This window comes from Fonsecaea erecta (genome assembly GCF_001651985.1).
Source record: "Fonsecaea erecta strain CBS 125763 chromosome Unknown Scaff8, whole genome shotgun sequence".
NCBI lineage: Eukaryota > Fungi > Ascomycota > Eurotiomycetes > Chaetothyriales > Herpotrichiellaceae > Fonsecaea > Fonsecaea erecta.
Genome location: NW_017387251.1, coordinates 720804 through 740975, shown reverse-complemented (window position 1 = coordinate 740975; position 20172 = coordinate 720804). Strand labels below are relative to the sequence as shown.

At 54.8% G+C, this 20172-nt stretch overlaps 7 protein-coding genes across 7 annotated transcripts; 5 read left to right on the top strand and 2 right to left on the bottom strand.

Moving 5' to 3' along the window:
• Positions 1–555: 555 nt before the first annotated feature.
• On the top strand, positions 556–1998 carry AYL99_08936 (hypothetical protein; the record flags this gene model as incomplete). Its single annotated transcript, XM_018840444.1, has 2 exons — positions 556–796; positions 860–1998. The coding sequence occupies 2 exons, from the start codon at positions 556–558 to the stop codon at positions 1996–1998; spliced, it is 1380 nt and encodes a 459-aa protein (XP_018690191.1).
• A 1372-nt stretch (positions 1999–3370) lies between these two features.
• AYL99_08935 (hypothetical protein) lies at positions 3371–3803 on the top strand (the record flags this gene model as incomplete). The annotated part of the gene is made up of 2 exons (XM_018840443.1): positions 3371–3552; positions 3629–3803. 2 exons carry the CDS (start codon positions 3371–3373, stop codon positions 3801–3803), a joined length of 357 nt encoding a protein of 118 aa, XP_018690190.1.
• A 1449-nt stretch (positions 3804–5252) lies between these two features.
• On the bottom strand, positions 5253–7043 carry AYL99_08934 (hypothetical protein; the record flags this gene model as incomplete). The annotated part of the gene is made up of 2 exons (XM_018840442.1): positions 5253–6928; positions 6983–7043. The coding sequence occupies 2 exons, from the start codon at positions 7041–7043 to the stop codon at positions 5253–5255; spliced, it is 1737 nt and encodes a 578-aa protein (XP_018690189.1).
• Positions 7044–8063: 1020 nt separating this feature from the next.
• Positions 8064–9266, top strand: AYL99_08933 (hypothetical protein; the record flags this gene model as incomplete). The annotated part of the gene is made up of 3 exons (XM_018840441.1): positions 8064–8228; positions 8286–8438; positions 8544–9266. 3 exons carry the CDS (start codon positions 8064–8066, stop codon positions 9264–9266), a joined length of 1041 nt encoding a protein of 346 aa, XP_018690188.1.
• An 847-nt stretch (positions 9267–10113) lies between these two features.
• Positions 10114–11834, bottom strand: AYL99_08932 (hypothetical protein; the record flags this gene model as incomplete). Its single annotated transcript, XM_018840440.1, has 2 exons — positions 10114–10610; positions 10661–11834. 2 exons carry the CDS (start codon positions 11832–11834, stop codon positions 10114–10116), a joined length of 1671 nt encoding a protein of 556 aa, XP_018690187.1.
• Positions 11835–13587: 1753 nt separating this feature from the next.
• Positions 13588–14883, top strand: AYL99_08931 (hypothetical protein; the record flags this gene model as incomplete). Its single annotated transcript, XM_018840439.1, has 5 exons — positions 13588–13755; positions 13806–13915; positions 13975–14035; positions 14083–14223; positions 14275–14883. The coding sequence occupies 5 exons, from the start codon at positions 13588–13590 to the stop codon at positions 14881–14883; spliced, it is 1089 nt and encodes a 362-aa protein (XP_018690186.1).
• A 438-nt stretch (positions 14884–15321) lies between these two features.
• On the top strand, positions 15322–18124 carry AYL99_08930 (hypothetical protein; the record flags this gene model as incomplete). Its single annotated transcript, XM_018840438.1, has 4 exons — positions 15322–16433; positions 16488–17195; positions 17266–17762; positions 17883–18124. 4 exons carry the CDS (start codon positions 15322–15324, stop codon positions 18122–18124), a joined length of 2559 nt encoding a protein of 852 aa, XP_018690185.1.
• Positions 18125–20172: the final 2048 nt, after the last annotated feature.

Genomic DNA, 20172 nt, shown 5'->3' with positions numbered 1-20172 from the left:
GACTTCGGAACCCAGACTACTGCACTGGATTGAGGCCCTGGAAGATGTATATTTTGGTTTTTATTCATCTTTTCTCTTGACGATGACGGTGTTGATCTCGTTGGGTTGGGCTCGAGATAGAGGTGAGCCGCCTCGTAGTTGTGAACCCCTGAATGAGAAGATCCACGTCCGTCGAGTCAGTTTCAAAGCGAACGAACCGCCGTGGGTGTGGTTGTGGTTGTGATTCACGGTCCTGCCGAATCCGTTTGTGACATCGTCGGGGTCGCTAGCTCACCTCTGTGTCGTGGTCGTCGCCGCGGCGATCAACGTATGAGGCAGACCAGACCTCACAAACAGAAGAACTCGACATCCAGCAGCCGCAGGACGTGACTTGATTGTCTCGCCCACGAAAAGCAAAAAGGCCACATAGCGAGAAACCCGTGCAACGAGCCTGTTGCTGCGAACCCGACTTTAGACGTTTGTGCAAACTCACCCCTTTTGGTCGCCGTAACAAATTGGCAGAGATACAAACTTCTTTCAGACGCAAACGCTACGCACCTCTTTGTTATCCCCAGAATGGACGCTCCGAGGCTGGAGATTGATCAGAATGGACGTGCACGAGCAGTCTTGCAAAGATCACCATCGAAGAAGCTTTGCGTTCGAAAGCCACTTGCCCCAGAATTAGTGATTGACGACACAGGATATGCCAGGGTAGGGTCTCCCAACAAGCAACTGCGATTGAGCGATGGCCTTGCAGTCCACTTGCGAGTTGGCCTTCATTCGGAGTCGTATGAGCGCACGAGGCCCCCAGCAGAAGGTAAAGAAAAAGAACCCCAGCTTTGAATCCTATTTCACAGTGTGTTGCTCACCTAACGTGTAGATCTAGACATCAGTGTCAAGGAAGATGGCCCCTCATCCGCGAACACTCGTCCAAATGACGACAGTCTGGTCTACGCACCAGCAACGCCGCAAAATGGTCGTATGGCCGCGGTTCCTGCGCCTCCACGTTATCTTGGATCCGGAGTCGAAGAAGCAGAAACTTTTGAACAACCCACAGCAGATGGATATCGCGAACAGCGAGAAATGCAGATTGCCCCCCTTCCGATTTTGCCATCAGTCGTTTGGATCAAGAAAGCCGACGCATACACCCGTCTTCGTCACACAGTTGATATCGTGACTGTCAATGGCGAGAAATACGTCAGGACCGATGAAACTCATTTCTTGTATGCTGTCAATACGGACTGGCCTCAGGGTGACAAAAATGTCACTATCCGCCGAGCACCATACCGCCATTGGCAAGCTGGTCGACGTGACGGTCGTCCGGAGATCCTCTTCAAGTTGTATCCACTTGGCGAATGGGCATATACACCTACCAACAACCGCCGCAAGAAGGCTCCTCAAGAATTCCGTCCAGAGCTGGATCACCATGGTCGGGTGCTTCTCAATGCATTCGATCGCCCATTGAAGTTCTCGACCATCATGCCTCAACAAGTCAGCACGGAGATCGAAGGCTGGGAAATGGAAGCCATTTGCCGTTTGGACCCAGATATCTGCCATCAAGATTTCATCGATCGAATGCCTGCGGAGCCTGACAATGGCAAGGCTCGACCCAGCAAAGGTACACTGAACCACCGTCGCCGTCGGGATCGCATGAGGATGAGAGTCCTCCCCTGGCCTCTGCCCCAACAGCTCAGCTATTCTGACCAACAGGTCGTCAACGGGGTGACCCAGTGGGAAAAGAAAAACAACACAACCAGGGGGTTGATGGATCTGTCGAGGGAGGAGGTCGAGATGCAAGAGGCAATCATGTATGGCGGGCATTTTGAGCGATCGGGAGCCAATGCGCAGAATGACAGGACAAGATTGAACCAGTTTTGGATCAACTTGACCCTCGTAAGGACCAAGTTCACGGAGGATACAGAGGAGGTGAGCTTGATCAAGAACAGAATTGCTGTGCAAATGGAGAAGATGGGGCTGAAGTATGACCATCGTATCTGGGACACCCAGGTTGGTGCATAGAAGACAGGGGCTAAGTTGTGCTGATGTGTGGAGAATGTCATCTTGTCCTGTACTGAATAGGCGTCCAGCAGGTAACGACGGAGTCTTCCTTCAATCAAGGGACGTTGCTCCTCGAGATCTCTCCTTCTCCTAAACTTGAACTTGCCTGTGAAGGTGGTCGTACCCAGTTTCGACATGAAAAACAAAGTGCTGTGTCAAGCGTCCCCCAAGCGGCAGGCTTTGGCCACTCAGACTCCGACCTTGCCGCCGCAGAGCGCGTCGCCTGCAAGACACCGTGCCTGTGGTTGTGTGTGGCGGATTCCTAAGCGTATTTCGTGAGTACCAGCAGTGCTAGCCTTTTCCATTCCGCCGGTACCTCATCTGCCAACGCACTGTTGCTGCGGAGGTCGAACCTCAGAAGGCAAGCACATTGTGTGTTGTGTGTATATCCGGTTTCCTTCTACTGCATTATTAGTATAGTGGATGGAGAGTTCTTTAGGCCCCTTTATCCCCATACCCGTTGACAATCAATGGCACAAAGGAGGACGTCTGAACAAGCATCGAGACTAGGAGGTGACAAGACGCCTGAAGGGAGAAATAGGGGGCCTGGCACGTGAGCCCCGGAAAAACTACTCTGGCCGTGGCCGGATTGTCATCACGACAACCTCTCAACGTCGTCCCCTTACCTCTTCTATACAACAAGGCCATTATGTGGCTGCATCCTGCCTCATCTTCGCTGACACATCGTGTTCTCTTCTGGATGCTCTAATACTCGCATTCTCCCCCGCGAAATGCCCGACGTGAGTGTTGAGTGTTGAGTGTCGAGTGTGAGTGGATGTGCTTATATCTCCACCCATCCATGATTTTTGTCACCTCTGGGTGGTAGTTCTTACCCTCTTATTGCCACACGTCAGAGAGTACTGGCAGCTTACTTTGGGAAGACGAGGATGATATCTACCAGTAATCAACGGTTTGTCTTGATTAAATTCTCCCTCTGTCTGGCTTATGGCCCGACGACAAAGATATACATACTCATGGGACCGAGTTCATTCACGTCTGCATCCGGTGACTCTTGGTGCACTGTCGGTATGTGACTTTGAGGTCACTATGTCAGTCGATTCACGCTACAAGTCGTGACTTTTCATTACCTCCATACACTAGTGAGATCCTGCTTTTTTCCTTTCAACCAACGCTTCTTCCTCCTTAATCTCGGCAGTTCGTTCCGTCTACTCAGCAAGTCACTGTCTCGCCGTCCAGTTCTCAGATATCAAACCAGCTGACCTTTTTGGTGTGAGTCGATAACCCCTGTGACATGACCTGCGACGATAAACTGACCACTCTCGCCCAGCCACAAAACACACTCATCCACCACACCACTCCACCCTACTTCAACATGGATCTCACGGCGGTTTTGGCGCTTTTCACCTTCCTCTTCGCCCTCGCGAGCGCCGGTGACCCTCATGACGCGGATGACTTCTGTGTTGCAGCATGCAAGAAGATGAACGGGGGCTGGATGGCTTCAAGTCCTACCTGCGCCGGGGTGACTGCTGACTACTGTGAGACCTACTGCGATTGGTAAGAAAGCCGGACACGACACTTAACCCTTCCTTTCATGGGCAGGCATCAGCTGGGCTAATCTGGTTCCGTATAGCTCTTGGGACGGCATCATGACTTGCAGCAACCAAGGTGTCAAATGTTCAGAGGATGCCGTCACCAATACCTGCAAACAAGGATTGTCGGCACAGTGGGAATGCTGGTGCCAAGACCTATCTATGTACGCCCAAGGATGGGGTACAGGCAAAGGCGAGACCTGTGGTAGTAGTTAGGCACGTTGAATCGCGGCTCTTCGATCCGGGAAGAGGTCACCTTAAGGCGTTTTGAGATCGGCCTGGGGGAAGGCCAACGTGAATCTGCACAGCACTCAGGCCGGGGTTGGATCTGGCATATTGCTTATCATCTCTTCCTGTCGGAGGAATCACATCGAAGAAGAATAGGCAAGGCTCTCAAAGTCGAAAGCTGACATGGTGGTCTGCTACCTTGCTCGAGCGGCGCCTGGTGGTAAACTCCTAGACCGTTGGACAGCGCAAAAACCAAGGCAGTGATTTCCACCCGGCTTCCTCATTCAGTGACTTTCATATAGTTGTATTGCTATGCAGTTTCGACACGAGACGAAAGTGATAGGTCAGAGACAAGGCTGAGGTTGGGAAGGGGGAGAAGTGACGCCTGTCTGCCATTAAACACCGGGAGGAAACTACAGTCAACGCCCCTTTGTTTCACCGGGTCTTCAGCTTTCTGCCATATCGCAATACACAGTAGTAGAGTGATTCGTCAGCGTACTCTTTCTTCGTTCCTCCGCGAGACGAGTAACGTTGTCCCAACTGCCGGCGAGAAGCCGCTGCTTCGCGTGCTGCCAATATCCGGGAAAATATCGGTAAGCTCCCGGATCACGTGTCATAACTACACTGGCGTAGTTATGGCACGTGATGGCACATCCGTCTGGGCATCCGCGATTTATACTCGGCTCGATCAAGGAATATATTTCGAATGGGACCGCTTGCTCTTGCAAGCATCCTTGTCTCATCCTGTTGAGCGAAGCGAAAACAGTATTACAGGGCAACTTCGTCAAAGAAGCCGCGGATTTGATTGGTGCGGAAGAATATTGAGATCCGATTGGCTGTTTTTTGTAACGTCACGTGCCAGTTGGCCTTTGACCAATAAGGTGAGAATACGGACAGCGATTTTCACAGCGTCTCTATCACTATCACTACCACTGCCACTACCACTACCACTACCACTACCACTACCACTACCACTACCACTACCACCACTACTACTAGTGTCTCGTGCGTAGTATCAGTGCGTAGTGTGTAGTGCCAATACGCAGTGCGTAGTCCCAGTGCGTAGTCCCAGTGCGTAGTCCCAGTGCCAATGCCCAGTACCCAGTGCCCCGTACCAGTACGCAGTGCGTACTCCCAGTGCCCGTCTTTTTTCACCTTCAGTCTTTTCGCCACGCTTAGCAGGTCGCCTTAGGGAGTCACGCGGTGAAAACGCCGCCCTACAGCGTATTTTATAATAGTAGGCCTACCGCTTCTCACGGCGTGCCTTGTTCGTTCTCTGCAACGGCTGATTTGGTGCCCATCTGGGTCCATTACGAACCCCCAATGAACTGGCCATGGTCCATCGCTCACACAATCGCATGCGACACGAGTTCGCCCGGCTCCCAGATCTAGTGAACACGATCATATCAGAACCTCAAAAATGCCATTCTTTAGATATTATAAAACAAGAACGCCGGCGAGATATCTCTCTACTTCGGCAACTGCATTCTCTCCCAGTTTGGCCGTCGTGCCTATCCATCCATCCGGTCGAAGCACCACCACCGCACCTTGGTCAACAGGTACGCCGTAGCGCTTGTGAGCCGTCTGGTCCCGGTCATAAAAGACCTTCCCGACAGGATTCCCCTCGAGCAACTCAAAGGCCGACGGACCGACCGCCGCCGGAATCGTCAGCCAATTCACGGGTACGCCAGGCTTCATCAACACCACCGACTGGGCCAGCTTGGTGGAAAAGGCAGCCAGAGATGGGTTCGTATCACACGGCACGCCCGAGAAGATGACGACGGAAAATCGGGCATAGTTTGGCGTCTCCTTCTGCAGACGAGTGGCTTCCAGCGTGCCGGGCTTGGTGAGCGCCACGTCTGGGCCACGCTGGCCCGGTTTGGGAGCAGTATCGGACCCCCCTGCGAACGACCCGGCCACGTTGAGCATATTCTCCGAATACGCAATGCTCAGCCCCGAAGTGAAAGAACTGGCTTCTTCCATCACATAGCCCAGGATCTCGTTCGGGTCGGCATTGGGGTCCCCCTTCCACTCGGCGGGCAACTGCATGGTCATCAGTCGCGAGATGTCCTTGTCGTAGTCGATCAACTTCTGGACATTTGGCCGCCGCTCGCTCTCGTACGTCTCCAGAAGCGACGGGTGAGCGAGACCCTTGAGCACCATGGCCAGTTTCCACCCCAGATTGACGCTGTCGTGCATGCCCGTGTTCATGCCTTGTGCGGCACCGGATGAGTGCGTGTGGCACGCATCGCCAGCGAGGAAGACACTGCCCCGGACAAAGAAGTTGCGTGCGATCCGCTGCCCAACCGCGTACACCGTGTACCAATCGACCTTCTTGAAGGTCAAGCTGAACGGTTTCACCGAAGCAATGGCCTCCGCAACGGCCGCCTTCTCGTCGAACTCGGCATACGCATTTTGCCGTTCTGCCGTGAATGCGAACCCGATGCGTGTCGCACCGTGGTCCAGCGCGGCCCACAGCACGTTGCCGTGCGTGGGGGACTCGATGGCCCCGTAGACGCGCTGTTTGGGCATGTCGGTCTCGATGATGCCGTCGATCCGCACCCACTTGTCCTCGGACGTGCTGCCGTCGAACGGGATCTCGCACGCGCTGCGCACAAACGAGCGCCCACCATCCGCGCCGACGAGGTATTTGCACGCGATGGTCGACGTCGTTCCCGTGGCCGTGTTGCGGAGGGCCGCTTTGACCTTGTAGTCATTCACGTCCTTGAACGTCAAATGGCTGATCTCGGTGACCTCGACCTGCGACTCCAGAAAGACGCCGTGTTCTCTCAGCCTCTGTCGAAAGATCTCTTCCTGGTACTTTTGCCGCAGCACGAGCGCAAACTGCCACTGTGTGTCCTTCATGTTCTCCATGAACGACCATCCTCGCCCGTGGACCTCGCGGCCTTGCGGATCGTAGCTGACGGTCTCGCGGCATGCAAAGGACAATTGCGCCAGGTCGTCTGCCAGTCCCAGCTGGTCCAACATCTCTGTTGAGCGGGGATACAGGGTGATGGCGCGTCCATATTCGTCCTGCGCCGACTTGGAATGTTTCTCGACAATGGCCACACTCACGCCTCCAAATCTGGCTAACTGGTATGCCGTGACCAGACCTGGATTCAATTAGCTGGTGAATCGAGAAAGTGGGCTCGGCAAGCACATCATACCGACCGGTCCACCGCCCACGATGAGGACGTCGACATACCTGGTCTCGTCCAAACTGCCCATGGTGCCACAGTACGACTCGAGGAGGGATTAAAACAAGAAGCAGGACACGAGAGGTGGCGTTCAGTCACAGGAATGAGGGACACCAGGGATGAGGAAAGAACGACAAGACTGGAAGAATCGCTACATCAGTGTTGTTAAAAGGCTCGGGACATTGTCGACCCTGTCAGCTTCTGGAAGCCGCCGAAGGGCCTGGGTTTTTCGGCGGCCAGAGCGTCGGGCTGGAATTCCATTGATCTATTCCTGCATATAGCAATGAACTCGAGGTCGTGTCCACTGTTCCAATTTGCCTCTGGTATGATTGGACCGTCCAATGACGAAATGTATTGTGTTGTTGCCATCGCTCTGATTCTTGAAGCGAGACCTTTTGGCGATAGATCGGCCAAGTTTTGCACCATCGGCCGGCGATAGGATACTGGCCAGGAAAGGTCATAACGTGATGGCTTCGACAGAAAGACCGCGAAGACCTGTCTTTTCCTGTGGGATGTGTGCTGTCCATGGCCGAGACATTACGTGAAAGGCTTTGTCGTGGACTGGTCGACGGCCCTGGTGAGGCGTCCAGAGATCCCGATATCAACACCCGCCCCCGGCGAACTGTACTCGTAGATCCAGATTAAGAAGAGGGTCAACGATACGCACCCTTGAAGACGAGGCTGGAACTGGGGACCCCGGCCGAAAGTCAAATTCCTTCTCTGCCGCTTATCAAAAGCCTGGTGTCTCCACCGCCGTCGGCCGTCGGCCGTCGGCCGTTGGGACTTCGAAGTTCGCCGTTAGTTTCTTAAGCCTCTCTCTCATATGGCCTTTAATCACGTGACATGTCTCTGGCATGTCTATCTCCGCCCTCACGGTCTGATGTTATCGGCGAAGAGCGTGGGCTGGTTGGGGGGGGATTGCGATAGTCCCTGTACAGATGACATGCAGCGTGATCAGCAGCCGGCAATAAGCAGAATCAATCCCAGTGCGAGAAGACCACGTTAAGACCAAGTCAAGACCTGTGAAGTAAAGAGAATCACCAACTGGAACATGGCACCTATTGAAACTGAAATCCCGGTCATTGACCTGGCCAAATTGGAGACCGACTTCAACGGCACGGCGCAGGAGATCAAAGATGTTGCGGGAAACTGGGGGTTTCTGTATGTGAAGAACCATGGCGTTGACCAGGAAAAGATCGACCGCATGTTTGAGATTGTGAGTGTTGTCCATTGGAGAAGACAAGACCGATAACTGAGACTGACCTGGCTCCAGCATGACCTGTTCTTCAACAAGACTGCCCAGGAAGAAAAGGAGTCGACTCCATGGAACAGTATCGACAATGCCGGCTACGACAACCGCAGGAACAGACCGTACCGGGACCCCAAGACCGGTGTTGAGAAGCCTGGCGATCCCAAAGAATCATTTGTACGCAAGACCCTTTGCCCGCTCACTCAACCACAGGAGGCCGACCCTATTATACCCTGACATCCTACATCCCGGATCAAGTTCCATCGTTGACAAGCATGCCAGGTCTGCCGCAAGGAATCCTCGCTGGAGCACCCGTACCCGCCAACGCTGGCCAAACTCAAGCCGGAAATCCAGTCGTTCATGCGCGAAATCCACGACAAGATTGCCATGAACATCCTCAAGTGCCTCTCGGTCGCCGTCGGCCTGCCCTCCGACTACCTGGGCAATCTGCACAAGTACGACGACCCGTCCTTCACCACGCTCCGGCTGATGCACTACCCGGCCTCCGACGGCCCCGTGGACCACGACACCCGACTCCCCGCGCACACCGACCACGACGTGATCACGCTCCTCTTCCAGCACCGCATCATGGGCCTCCAGGTGCGGCCGCCGCACTACTCGGGCCCGATCGCCGAGGATGAAGAGTGGCTTGACGCGCCCATCATCCCGGGCGCCGTGCTGATCAACATCGGCGAGACCTTGAGCTTCTTGTCCGGGGGCGTCATGAAGAGCACCTGGCACCGTGTCGTCAAGAGTCCCCGGCCCGAGGACTGGGGCAAGGAGAGGTTCTCGATGGCGTACTTCTGCCACGCCACCGAGTCCACCCGGTTGAAGTGTATCGAGGGTATCCAGGGCGCCGAGAAGCGCGAGGCCCCCGTCTCCTGTGTCACGGGCAAACAGGTCGAGACCGTCAGAGATTGGATCCAGCACCGTCATTCCTACCGTGGCTATGTGTTGGAGACTAAGCCGCCGGCGCCCGTAGCCATGACTGGGATCACGGTGTAGGAAACTTTCAGTGTCATCGCTCTTTAATACGGCCTTGGCTGTGATGAATAGTCTAGTGATCGAATATACGCTCTTTCAAGTCTCCGTGTTGTCAATCGGTATCGGCCTATGTGAAGGAGAGGAAGACGCCATGAGAGCCATTGAATGCCCCTTAGGTCTCGGGAGAAGAATATCTGAGACGGGTGACGGGTGGCGGGTTCTATGCCGGCTCTGATGGGGCTGTGGAACGTGATCAAATGCCATACTCCTTTTATCGTAACCAAATGCCAGGCTCAATTGCACCGACTGTTTCAGCCAGGGCATACTGTTCATATCTAGCCTCTATTTGTCCAGAGGCCCGTCATGCACGTGTCATGGTCCTAATTACTAGTACAACAGACGAAAAAAAGATACAATATATGGTAATCCCACGGAAAATGTCTGGGCAGCCACATACATCCCTTCCATCTTTTTGACTGCTTCGCATTGATGGGTCATTTCACGAGACTGTCCATCCATGTTGCAGGTTTTTGGAAACTGTCACCGAGTCATGGATAAGGCCCTTTCTTGAGCACACATATAGAGATTCTATTTTGGAGAAGACTCGAGGAGACAGCCTTACGACGACCATCCACATCGGAGCATCTTTAACATACGACCCAGCATTCAGAAATAAGTCGACTTCATCACTGGATTGATTCGGGTACAACTTCCAAACTTCTCTATCGAGCCATACATGAAAATGTGACTGGAGCGAAACCGACAGAAAGACCACCTATTGCTGCTTCCACACGCTCAACAAGCCAAATCTGTGGGCTGACTGAACGTGCCACGATCCCTGATCGAGACTGATCCACTGAGACTCTCTCTAGAACTTGGTCTCGCCAATAAAAGCCTTCCAGAACATCCACGGAGACACCTTGGGCTTCTTCTTCAAGTTGTCGGTGTCGGGATCGGCATCGACATAATACCTCCTTCCAGTGACCAGATCGACATTCTCAGCCTTGATCCACAGTGGGCCGCGATAATAGATCTTGGCACCGACATACATGACCACCATCGCAATGATAGACATGTAATTGGCGAAGAAGTTGGCCGCGGTCGTCGGGCCGTGCAGCGGCCAGACGGCCAGGTAGAACTCGACGACAATCAGGACTACACACACGACCAGGCCGTAGTAGGAGAGGTACGGGAATGTCCGGGTCGTCCAGGGCAGCTCAGAAAGTGAGTGACCCTGAGCTTTCCAGGCGGCGCGGAAACGGATGTGGCAGAGGAAGATCAAGCCCCAGCAGTACAGGGTCACCAGAGACGCTAGGTCGGAGAGCCAGCCAAAGACCGTTGCGGCGGTTTCCGAGACGTTCATGTCTAGAAAGAAGGTCAGTAGCTGAGAAGAATCCGAGTGAGTGAAGACTTACAGCAAAGGCCACCTCCCAACAAGAAACTGATGATGATACCACCCCACGGCCTGCCCCACTTGTCACACTTGAGGAAGATCTTCGGCGCCATACCAATGTGCGCCAGACCGATAGGGGTGCGAGTCGCGCCGTAGGCACAGGCGTTGGCACAGGACCAGACGGAGATGAGGATGATGACGTTCATGACGTGCGCGAGAGCCGGCAGCCCGGAGTCGCGGAAGGCAATGACAAAAGGCGAGGCATTGGTGCCATTGCCACCGAACAGATCCTCGTTGTTGGGGTCGGTGGTGATGCCGACGGCGATACTGCCCAAGACGTAGAAGAACATAAGCCGGATCCAGACGGCCGAGACCGCCTTGGGCACGGACCTGCTAGGGTTCTTGGCCTCGGCGGCGACAACACCCGTCAACTCGATGCCTCCCAGGGCAAAGATACAGGTCGGGAACACGCTCAGAAAGCCATGAAAGCCATTGTGGTTGAACGGGTCCGAGTTCCAGTATCGAAAGCCGATGGGGTCACCCTTGGGGCCACCACCGGCTGAGATGACGATACAGACGATCAGGACGATAAAGACCCAGGTGAACTTGATGATGGTCATGACGGTCTCGGCCTCGGCGAAGATGGCGACGGCGGACGTGCAGACGAGCAGGATGCAGATCAGGAAGATGGTCAACCAGGCGGCCGTCGGCACGGCGTCGGTCCAGAATTTGACGACGGTGGTCAAACCCTGCAGCTCGTTGCCGATGGTGATGGCCATCGCGAACCAGTACGCCCAACCGAGCACAAAGGCTGGGGCGGCGTCGACAAACTTGCGTGTCCATTGGGGGAAGGCCGAGGGGACAGGATACAGCACCGCCATCTCGCCGATGCATTGGTTGACAGCCCAGCCGACGGAGCCGGAGATCATGTAGCCGAGAAGCAAACCGACGGGACCACCGCGGTTGATGGTCGAGCCGGAGCCCAGCCACAGACCTTGACCGATCGAGGCGCCCATGGACATCATGAGCAGATGACGCGAGGACAGACGACGGGAGAGGCCAGAGTCGGCGCCCCAGTCAGCGACGATCTGGCCTGGCTCGGCCTCCAGAGGGAGGCCATCTGCTTCGGCAACGGTGCCATCAGCGCTGACGGCGGTAGTGACTTTCGCGTCCTTCTCCTCGAAGTTCGCGCCCATGTTGTTGGAGAGAAAATCAAGGTGGGAGATGGGGAAAGAGGCAAGAAGATGGAAGCAACGAGACCTTTTTCAAATCCTCGACCAGAGACACAAGATCTGCATTCTGGAACTAGGAAGGCTGCATATCAAATACTTGTCCTGCTGCTGGTCGAGACCCTAAGACGGTTTCGCCGCTTCAGGGTCCGATAACAGAACCCTTGGTAATCCCAGGCGTCAGAAAGTGCAGAGATATGGAGTATGCTCCGGGACAGAGAGACTAGACACCAGGCTTCGAGTCTGATATCCCGCGTTCAGGTCCTATCTGTTCGACGGGATGGAGATGTCCCAGTCGCCGCAGCCAAGACCAGAGCCCAGACTAGAATGATAGCTTACCAGAGCAGGGACAAGCGTGGATAGTGGATGATAGGATAAGAGGGCAGTCAAGGAGAATGCAAGACCAGGATGACCAACAATCCCGAAAGCTTGAAAGGCGATGGAGACGTGAGCCCACTGCCTTTCTCGCCCGGATTGCTGTCCAGATTTGCGATTTCATTCTCGTTCAGACAGTCTCACCAGCAGTTGCGGTCGGGTGTTGACTCGTTTCACCCCGCGCGCTCCTTTGTCCAGACTTCCAGATACCAGTGATCCATCTCAGCCGACGAATGATATGCCAAGGAAGCGGATTCGTGAAACTATAGTGCTAGCCTCGTGGAAACATCTTTTTTGGACAGGTGGGCTTCGGCCGTCAAAGTCCGATGGACATTCGCAGTGAGACACCGCAAAAGAACCTGCATCGTGAAGATGATGGCCGGCTGCCGGCCATGCCAGGGCCAGAATCAGCGCCGTCCATCTCCTTCCCTCCTCAACGTGTCTGGAGTCTGGAAAACTGCAACTTGCTGCCCATGAGACATGAGGGTGCACGTCGGCGTCGACGGCCGTGTTTGACATTGAGATAAGAACTCCCCCGCGACGAGGTTGGAGCGGAGATATCCATGGACGATCCCCTGAAGCTTTCGCGGGGCCGCAAGCGGCAGGTGAGTCGAGGTTGATGGAGGTGATTCTGTCTAAAGCCACTGGTAGCAGTATACTCCGGCTCTAGTGGTGGGGGCCAGTTGACCGAATGCGGTGGCTGACAACATGACCGCGTTGATGGCCGTCGTTCTTCTGATGTCGTCTATCGACTCGATATTTTGTATCTCGGATGTCCAGTGCACCTGGAATGGCTCAGATTAGCGATTCTGGGGTTGATAACAGATGGCCTTTGGTGTGTATCGTGCCACGGCCAGGATATACGAGTATAGAAGCAATCTTGACCAGGTGAATCGTGTTGTGCTCTTCCATGAGGCACCCATTCAGACGCGGGCTGCCCTCGAGAAGAGAGGGCATCCCTGGTCTGAGTCTAACCAGTGACCTTCGGTTATCTTTCTCGCTTGTATGCTTGCTCTTATCTAGGGCCATTCTGTCACTCTTGCTAGCCTCGTATGCGGTGCCGAACTTCCGTGGGCGGGCGATAACACTGAACCGGACAGACAGGGCCTCCAGAGATACCAAGGAACCGGGAATTGAGGACAGAATCAGACAATACAGTCTAGATTGAGCAGATATTCTGGTATAGCGAAGAGGTACTTAAGTCTGGGATCGATCAGAAGAAGGTGATAGTTGTAATGTAGTCAATATTGATTGACAAGAGAAACGAAAAGCTTCCTTGTCGAGAATAAGCCTTACCCCGGGTTTTTGTTGGCCTGGAATTCCCCAGACTGCGTCTCCAGCCAAGATGGTGCTCATTGATCCCACCACGATTCCTCTGATCGACTTTGCCCGACTCGAGACCGACTTCGAGGGTGTGGCTAACGAGATCAAGGACATTGCTGCAACATGGGGGTTCCTGTACATCAAGAACACCGGTATTCAGCAGGAGCAGATTGATCGCATGTTTGAGATTGTATGGTGGATGTTCTCACCGGAGATGTGCTCACCACTAATGTTCGCCAGGCCGATGTCTTCTTCAACAAGACCAGTCCCGAGGAGAAGGCGAGCACGCCCTGGGGCAGCATTGAGAATGCCGGCTACGATGACAGGCGAGCTCGAAAACAAGAGAAGAGGTGTGTGCATCAGCGGTGAAAAGTGAACAGCAATGGGTCTTGTTCTGACACTTTGTCAGAAATTACGAGGAATACGGCCAGAACGAAGTGACCAAGAAGGACGATCCCAAGGAGTCATTTGTGAGTCTCGTCACTTGCAGCCTCTGCCAGTGCTGACCATTTCTCAGGCATTCCGCAAGACCAACTCCTACGACCAGCCTCTGCCACCCACTCTCAAGAAAGTCAACAACGAGATCCAGGGCTTCATGAGAACTGCCCACGAAAAGGTTGCCCTCAAAGTGCTGGCCTGTCTCTCTGTGTCCCTGGGAGTAAGTGACACGTCTCCTGTGTCCGTCCTCATACTAATCATGCTGCTTCAGCTCCCCGCCGACTACTTCCCCAAGCTGCACAACTTCGACTCCCCTTCGTTCACCACCCTGAGACTCCTCCACTACCCGGGCCTGACTGGCGACGACGCTGCCACACCAGTCCGACTGCCGGCCCACACCGACCACACCGTGGTGACGGTGCTATTTCAACACAAGGTCATGGGCCTGCAGGTGCGCCCGCCGAACCTGACCGGCGAGGTCCTGGAAGGCGAGCAGTGGCTTGATGCCCCCATCATCCCCGGCGCCGTGCTGGTCAACATCGGCGAGACCATGACCTTCCTCTCGGGCGGACTGATGAAGAGCACACTACATCGGGTCGCGCGCTCACCTCGCGCCGAGGACCAGGGCAAGGAGCGCTTCTCGTGCGTCTACTTCTGCCACGCCAACGAGGACACGAAGCTCGCCATGGTCGAGGGCATTCAGGGCGGTGTCAAGAAGACGCCACCCATCTCGTGCGTCACTGGCAAGCGGGTCGAGACCGTCAAGGACTGGATCCAGCATCGCCATAGTCGTGGCACCGCGCTCGCCTTGGAAAGGGAAGAGGCTGCCGCGAAGCAGCTCCAGGCTGAGGCCGGGCTGGCCATCACGGCGGCGGCATAGAGACTTTGTTATATTTATTGTAAAGGTTCTTCTTCTGTCTGACTGTGTCGGTGTAAATTGAATTAGTAATGTTCCTTGAACCAATCTTTGAGTCTCCAGCGGCAACGAGACGGGAGCCGAATTCCGATGGTGCTATGTTAGTAGGCTTGAGATAATGGTGGGCCAAATTCCTCCCATTCCTGTGATCTGAGTGGCCTTCCCGGTCGGCAATGAATCTTATCCCCAGTCCTCTTCTGGCTAGGGAGGGAGGAAGAGACGCTCTCTTATCGTCTCCCAGAAGTCTGGAGTCTTATCGCGGGGTGTCATTTCGCATAGACCTCAAGACGACAGTTTTGAGACCCCAACATAGCTATACAGTGACACTTAGCCTATACTATCTTTACTCGACATCGTGACTAGAGCGAGCCATCAGTTCTCACCACCGTCTGCTCTCATCTCATGACTTCTGCGGCCATTGCACCATTGTCGCCCTCTCGCTCGCGGCCCTACCGATCCAAACGGGCCCGGCCGTGCGACCTGTGTCGCTCCCGCAAGGCTTGCTGCCGCATCAACACCGCGCCGCCATGCGGTCTCTGTGCGAAGCTGGGCCTGAACTGTACCTTCGAGCAGCAGCCGTCCAAGCGGCGGTCCTCGCACCGGGTTCAGCTGGAAGGCGACGACGATTCACCAGGCGGCCAGCACGACGACGCCTCGCCTCAGAGTGCGGGGCTTCCGTCTTTCCCAGGCCGTGACCTGGCCCGGGCTCGGGCTCAGGTCCAGGCAGCTCGTGATCAAGGAAGAATCGACCGCGAGGGGCAGGCCAGGACGGGCCGGGCGAGTTCGTTCCATTTCCCGACCCCGCTGGAGCGGAAGAGCAGTGCTCAGTCACAGGCGCACGACGCTGTGTGGCGGGACGAGGCGGCGCGGTTGAATGAGACGCCTCTGCTGCCAGAGATGGCAGAGCTCGACTTCGAGCGCTGTATGCCGTTTGACTGCTGGCTAGCCGGCGATGTGTTTGCGGATCTGCCTGCCCTGGTCGAACCGGTCAGCCTGCCCGATGAGGGACATGCGGGAGAGCAACCATTCACTGCCGCGGCATCCCAGTATGTGGCGGCATCTGAGTCGCACGCAATCGATGGGCGCAGGGAGAACGTCGATGTTCCCAAGCCAGCGTCGAGGGCGTCGGAAAATCCCCTCGACAGTCAGATGAGCTACAATTCTAGATTGGCCGTGAACTCCCTCGACGACAAGAAAGGCACCAACGCACAGTTCTTTGGCCTGTCCGGCGAGTCAGACCCATATCTGCTGCAGCATTACCGCTACGACGAACGGGGGGAATTCACTCAGTTCAAACTGTCGTACCGCAAAGTGGCGGACGACAGCTCGTCGGCAAAGTGGCTGTCCTCGCCTCCTCCCAACGGAGTGCCCGTCTATTTCAAAGTCTCTCCAGACGATCTCGAAGGAGACATCAAGGAAGAAACGACCATTCGTCCAAACGTGTCGTCTGAGACGATCAGAAAGGAACTCTACGACCTGGTCTCGATCGAGGACGGCTGCCGGCTGATGGACTTGTAAGGAGCCCACGCCAGAGAAACCACCCATGGGCAATGCTAACATCTGTCCAGATTCCTGAAATACGTGTTTCCGTCATTCCCAGCCATTTCGCGCTCGCAGCTGGGCATCACGCCCACCAACCCGACCGTGTCCCCATCGACACTGGAAACAATGCCCACCCACCTCCTCGCCGCCATCTATGCGTCGTCACTCGTCTACTGCCCGCACGACGATCACCTGTGCGTGTCGAAAGTATACCACCAACCGTCGGCGACCAAGATCTGGCGCATCGTCTACGAGGAGATGTTCCGCGAGATCCACACGCCGCATCTCTCGCTTGTCCAAGCCATGCTGCTGTACCTCCAGAAGCCGCGAACAGGCCAGAGCAGCGTGGCCTGCGACACGCCGTTCCATTGGTCGCTGATGAGTATGTTGATGGCCCTGTCGACCAGTCTCGCGTTGCACCTGGATTGTCAGGCCTGGAACATCCCGGCGTGGGAGAAGAGGCTCCGGAGACGGCTGTGGTGGATGGTCTATGTCGAGGAGAAGTGGAGGTGCTTGCTGGGCGGGTATCCGAGTTTGATCCATGGCGATCAATGGGACGTCGCCGAGTTAACGGAGAAGGATTTTGTCATCGACCGTGTCGATGATGACTGCCACAGGGCTAATAATGGTGACCGAAGCAATAGAGGCAATAGCTGGGTGGTGGAATCTGGGGAGCGGTTTTGCCAACTTGCGCAGCTGTCCATCATCAGCGAGGAAGTATACTCTTCATTCTAGTACGTTGCGGCCCCCGGAGCCCCAGAGGGGATTCCTTGACTTGACCTGCACAAAGCTGACCATCGACAGTACGCTCCGCGCGGCACGCCAGCTCTCACACGACTTTGACGCGTCGCTCGCGAAGGCTCAACCGATCCGTCTGCGCCTGAAAGCATGGTATGCAGCTCTGCCAGCCTCTCTCCAGATCCGCAAGAGCTTGATGCTGGACGAGACGGGCTTCGCTGAGCTCGAATCCAACTCGGCCCTGCACTTTGCCTATCTGACGCTCGAGGTGCTGCTGTACCGCGCGCTGCTGCGGCCTATGAACCTGCGGCGAGGGCCGAGGCTGGGTGCCAACGTCAACCTTGGCGCCACCGCCAGCGGAGGTCATCATCGCGATGGGAACGATGGCGATGGCGACCACAGTATGACGGATGACTCGCCGCATTCGCTGCCGGATGTGGTTGGGGATAATCGCGCCGCGGCTGAGGCCGTCATTGTGGCCGCTGAGAAGTGCGCAAAGATCGTGACGCATTTCACAGCTGGACTTGATTCGCAGAAGTTCTCGGCGGGATTCTGGTATTCCTGTATGTCTGCTCTCTGCCTCTCTTGCTCTTCTCCTCTCTGTTCGTCCTTTGCTGTCCGAATTCCTATTTTCCCTTTATTCGGTTGACAACAAGCTAACCCCTTCTCCCTCGCCGCTGTAGGGTCTCGCATCGGCTTCGCCACCATGTCGAATCTAGCCATGCTCCTGCTCGTCAAGGCACCCGATGACACGCACCTGCTCGCCGCCAAGCGGATCCTGCAGAACTGGCGACGCATGCTGCGCTTTCAGAGCCGCAGCTTTGAGCAGATGAAGCTGGGCTTGTTGCGGTTGGAGGTCATGCTCTGGAAGGGGATGGACGACTACATCCTGGACGAGCGTGGCCGGGATGCTCGGGGGACATAGTTGGTGCACCTAAGTAACTCGTTGATAGCCATTTGAACAAGTTCTTGGATGTTCGGAACCTTCTGTCTGTTGTTCACCATATTGAACATGTCCGCCCAGCACCAGTTGTGACCATCCCTTGTGCGGCCTGCCCACCAGCTTGCAGCGTTGTGGAGTCGCCTCTGTTCGCGGAATCAGAGGTTAGATTGTTGAACCCCAGTGCGGCATGGTGAATACTTACGACATCCATGGGACAAAAATCGGCCGGGTCAGGCATACAGACCTAGGGAGGATAGGAGACGGGAGGCATGTTGATTGTGAGAAGCGGCCAACTAGAAGGGTCCTAGATTTTGGGTGTTTCAGGGCAGATGAGGCGGATGACTTTCACCGCGTTTCGTGAGAAGGGTGCAAGGCTGCGGCTCACGTGATCTACACAGCACCTTCTATCGGGGGTGGGAGAACCAAGGCATAAATAACACCTGAAGAGGGGTCCAAATCTGCACCCAGCTCTACGCCAACATTCCCCAGGCCCGCGGTGAGTGCCATATTTGGCGCCCTTCCTGGTGAGTCGCTGGGGCCGTAAATTCATGCATCTCTCGTTGTGCAGTAGGCTTCGTGAGCGTTGCGGTAACCCAAAAGGGCATCCTAAGAGCCTATATTGGCAGATGTAGGAATTGGCTCCCGAGATTCCAAACTTGGGATCGACGGGGTGGATGAACTGTTGAACACCTTTAGGAGGAAGGCAGGGCAGCTCCCTTGAACTATAATCGACAAGGACGAAGCGGATGAAAAGTGATTATGAGAGACAGACCTCTTGTAGCTGCTATCTAGCTGTTTGATTGCAGTCTGTGTCGTTATATCTACCGGTAGCCTCTATGGAGCCCTTCACATACATTGCGCACGAATACCATGGGCCCTTGTGAGGCTCTCGTCGCGAATAATGTCGCCTGACTGGGATTCTCGCGACCTGAAAGAGATGACCGTCCCACCACGTTGTTACGAGGTTGAATTAACCCTTAGTGGTAGTGGCGCGCCTACTGAGCCCCACAGCAAGCTTAAGTGCGACCGAGTTGATCCTTATTAGCTAACTGGAGAAAGATACAGTACAATGTGTCGGCAAAGGGGAACCAGTGTGGCGCACATTCCTACGGGCCAACCATTTTCATTCCATGTGATGTCACATGTCAACTAGTCTGGGCGCTTAAGGTCTGACCGCGCCGGCACTTCGCCTGCAACATTCTGCTCGTACTCTTCAGATTTCGGCGTGAAGTCTGCCAATAATACGGTAGAGAGACGCCTTGGCGAGTGTAAAGGCGAGTAACATGACGAATGGACTCACCTGCAAGATATACATGCCCCGTCCAACGCTTGTCCCCTCGTGGCAGGGACCTGCGCGGCGGCCTGAACTCGAGCTTGTCCATGCAGGCATAGTATTCCAAATGACTACGGGCTGGCAAATCGAGCTTGGGGACGTATCTGCTAATCATACTGGCAGTGATATCCCGGACAAGCTGATTGCGGCATCTAGACAGGATTGACTAATGATACCAGGAAGGTGGGTTTGGAGCTTCATTCGTTAGCAGCCTTCATCTCGAAACACAATTTTCAATTTCTTTACATTGTTTTCGTGGTCGGGGTTCCCTTCATTGTCATACGCAAATTGTAATGCGTCGATCCTTACTTGAGGCTTCGTTCTGTTGCAAGTCTTCGCTCTGGATCTGGAAGTGGGACTTCCATTTCGATTTGACCGGAAGGACACACACTATACCAATAGCTTTGGGAACGTATTCTTACGTCTATAGCTTCCTTTACTATGATAGCTATATCTATGGTAGAGAAGGGGTCCACTGTTGGCTCTCTATGAGAGCTGCCTGCTCTTCTAAAGATTGCTGCAGACTAAACTATCTAGGTGGGTTAAGGATCAGTTTCCAACCGTTGTTGCGCTGACAACGCCTTCTTTACATTTCTGTCCCGTTGGTCCATTCGCTTCATAAGTATTTATTGATCGAGGAGAGGTCGGATTTTCCTTGCTGCAACTCGTCTCTTTCTGCTCGAGTGGAAGTAAGTTC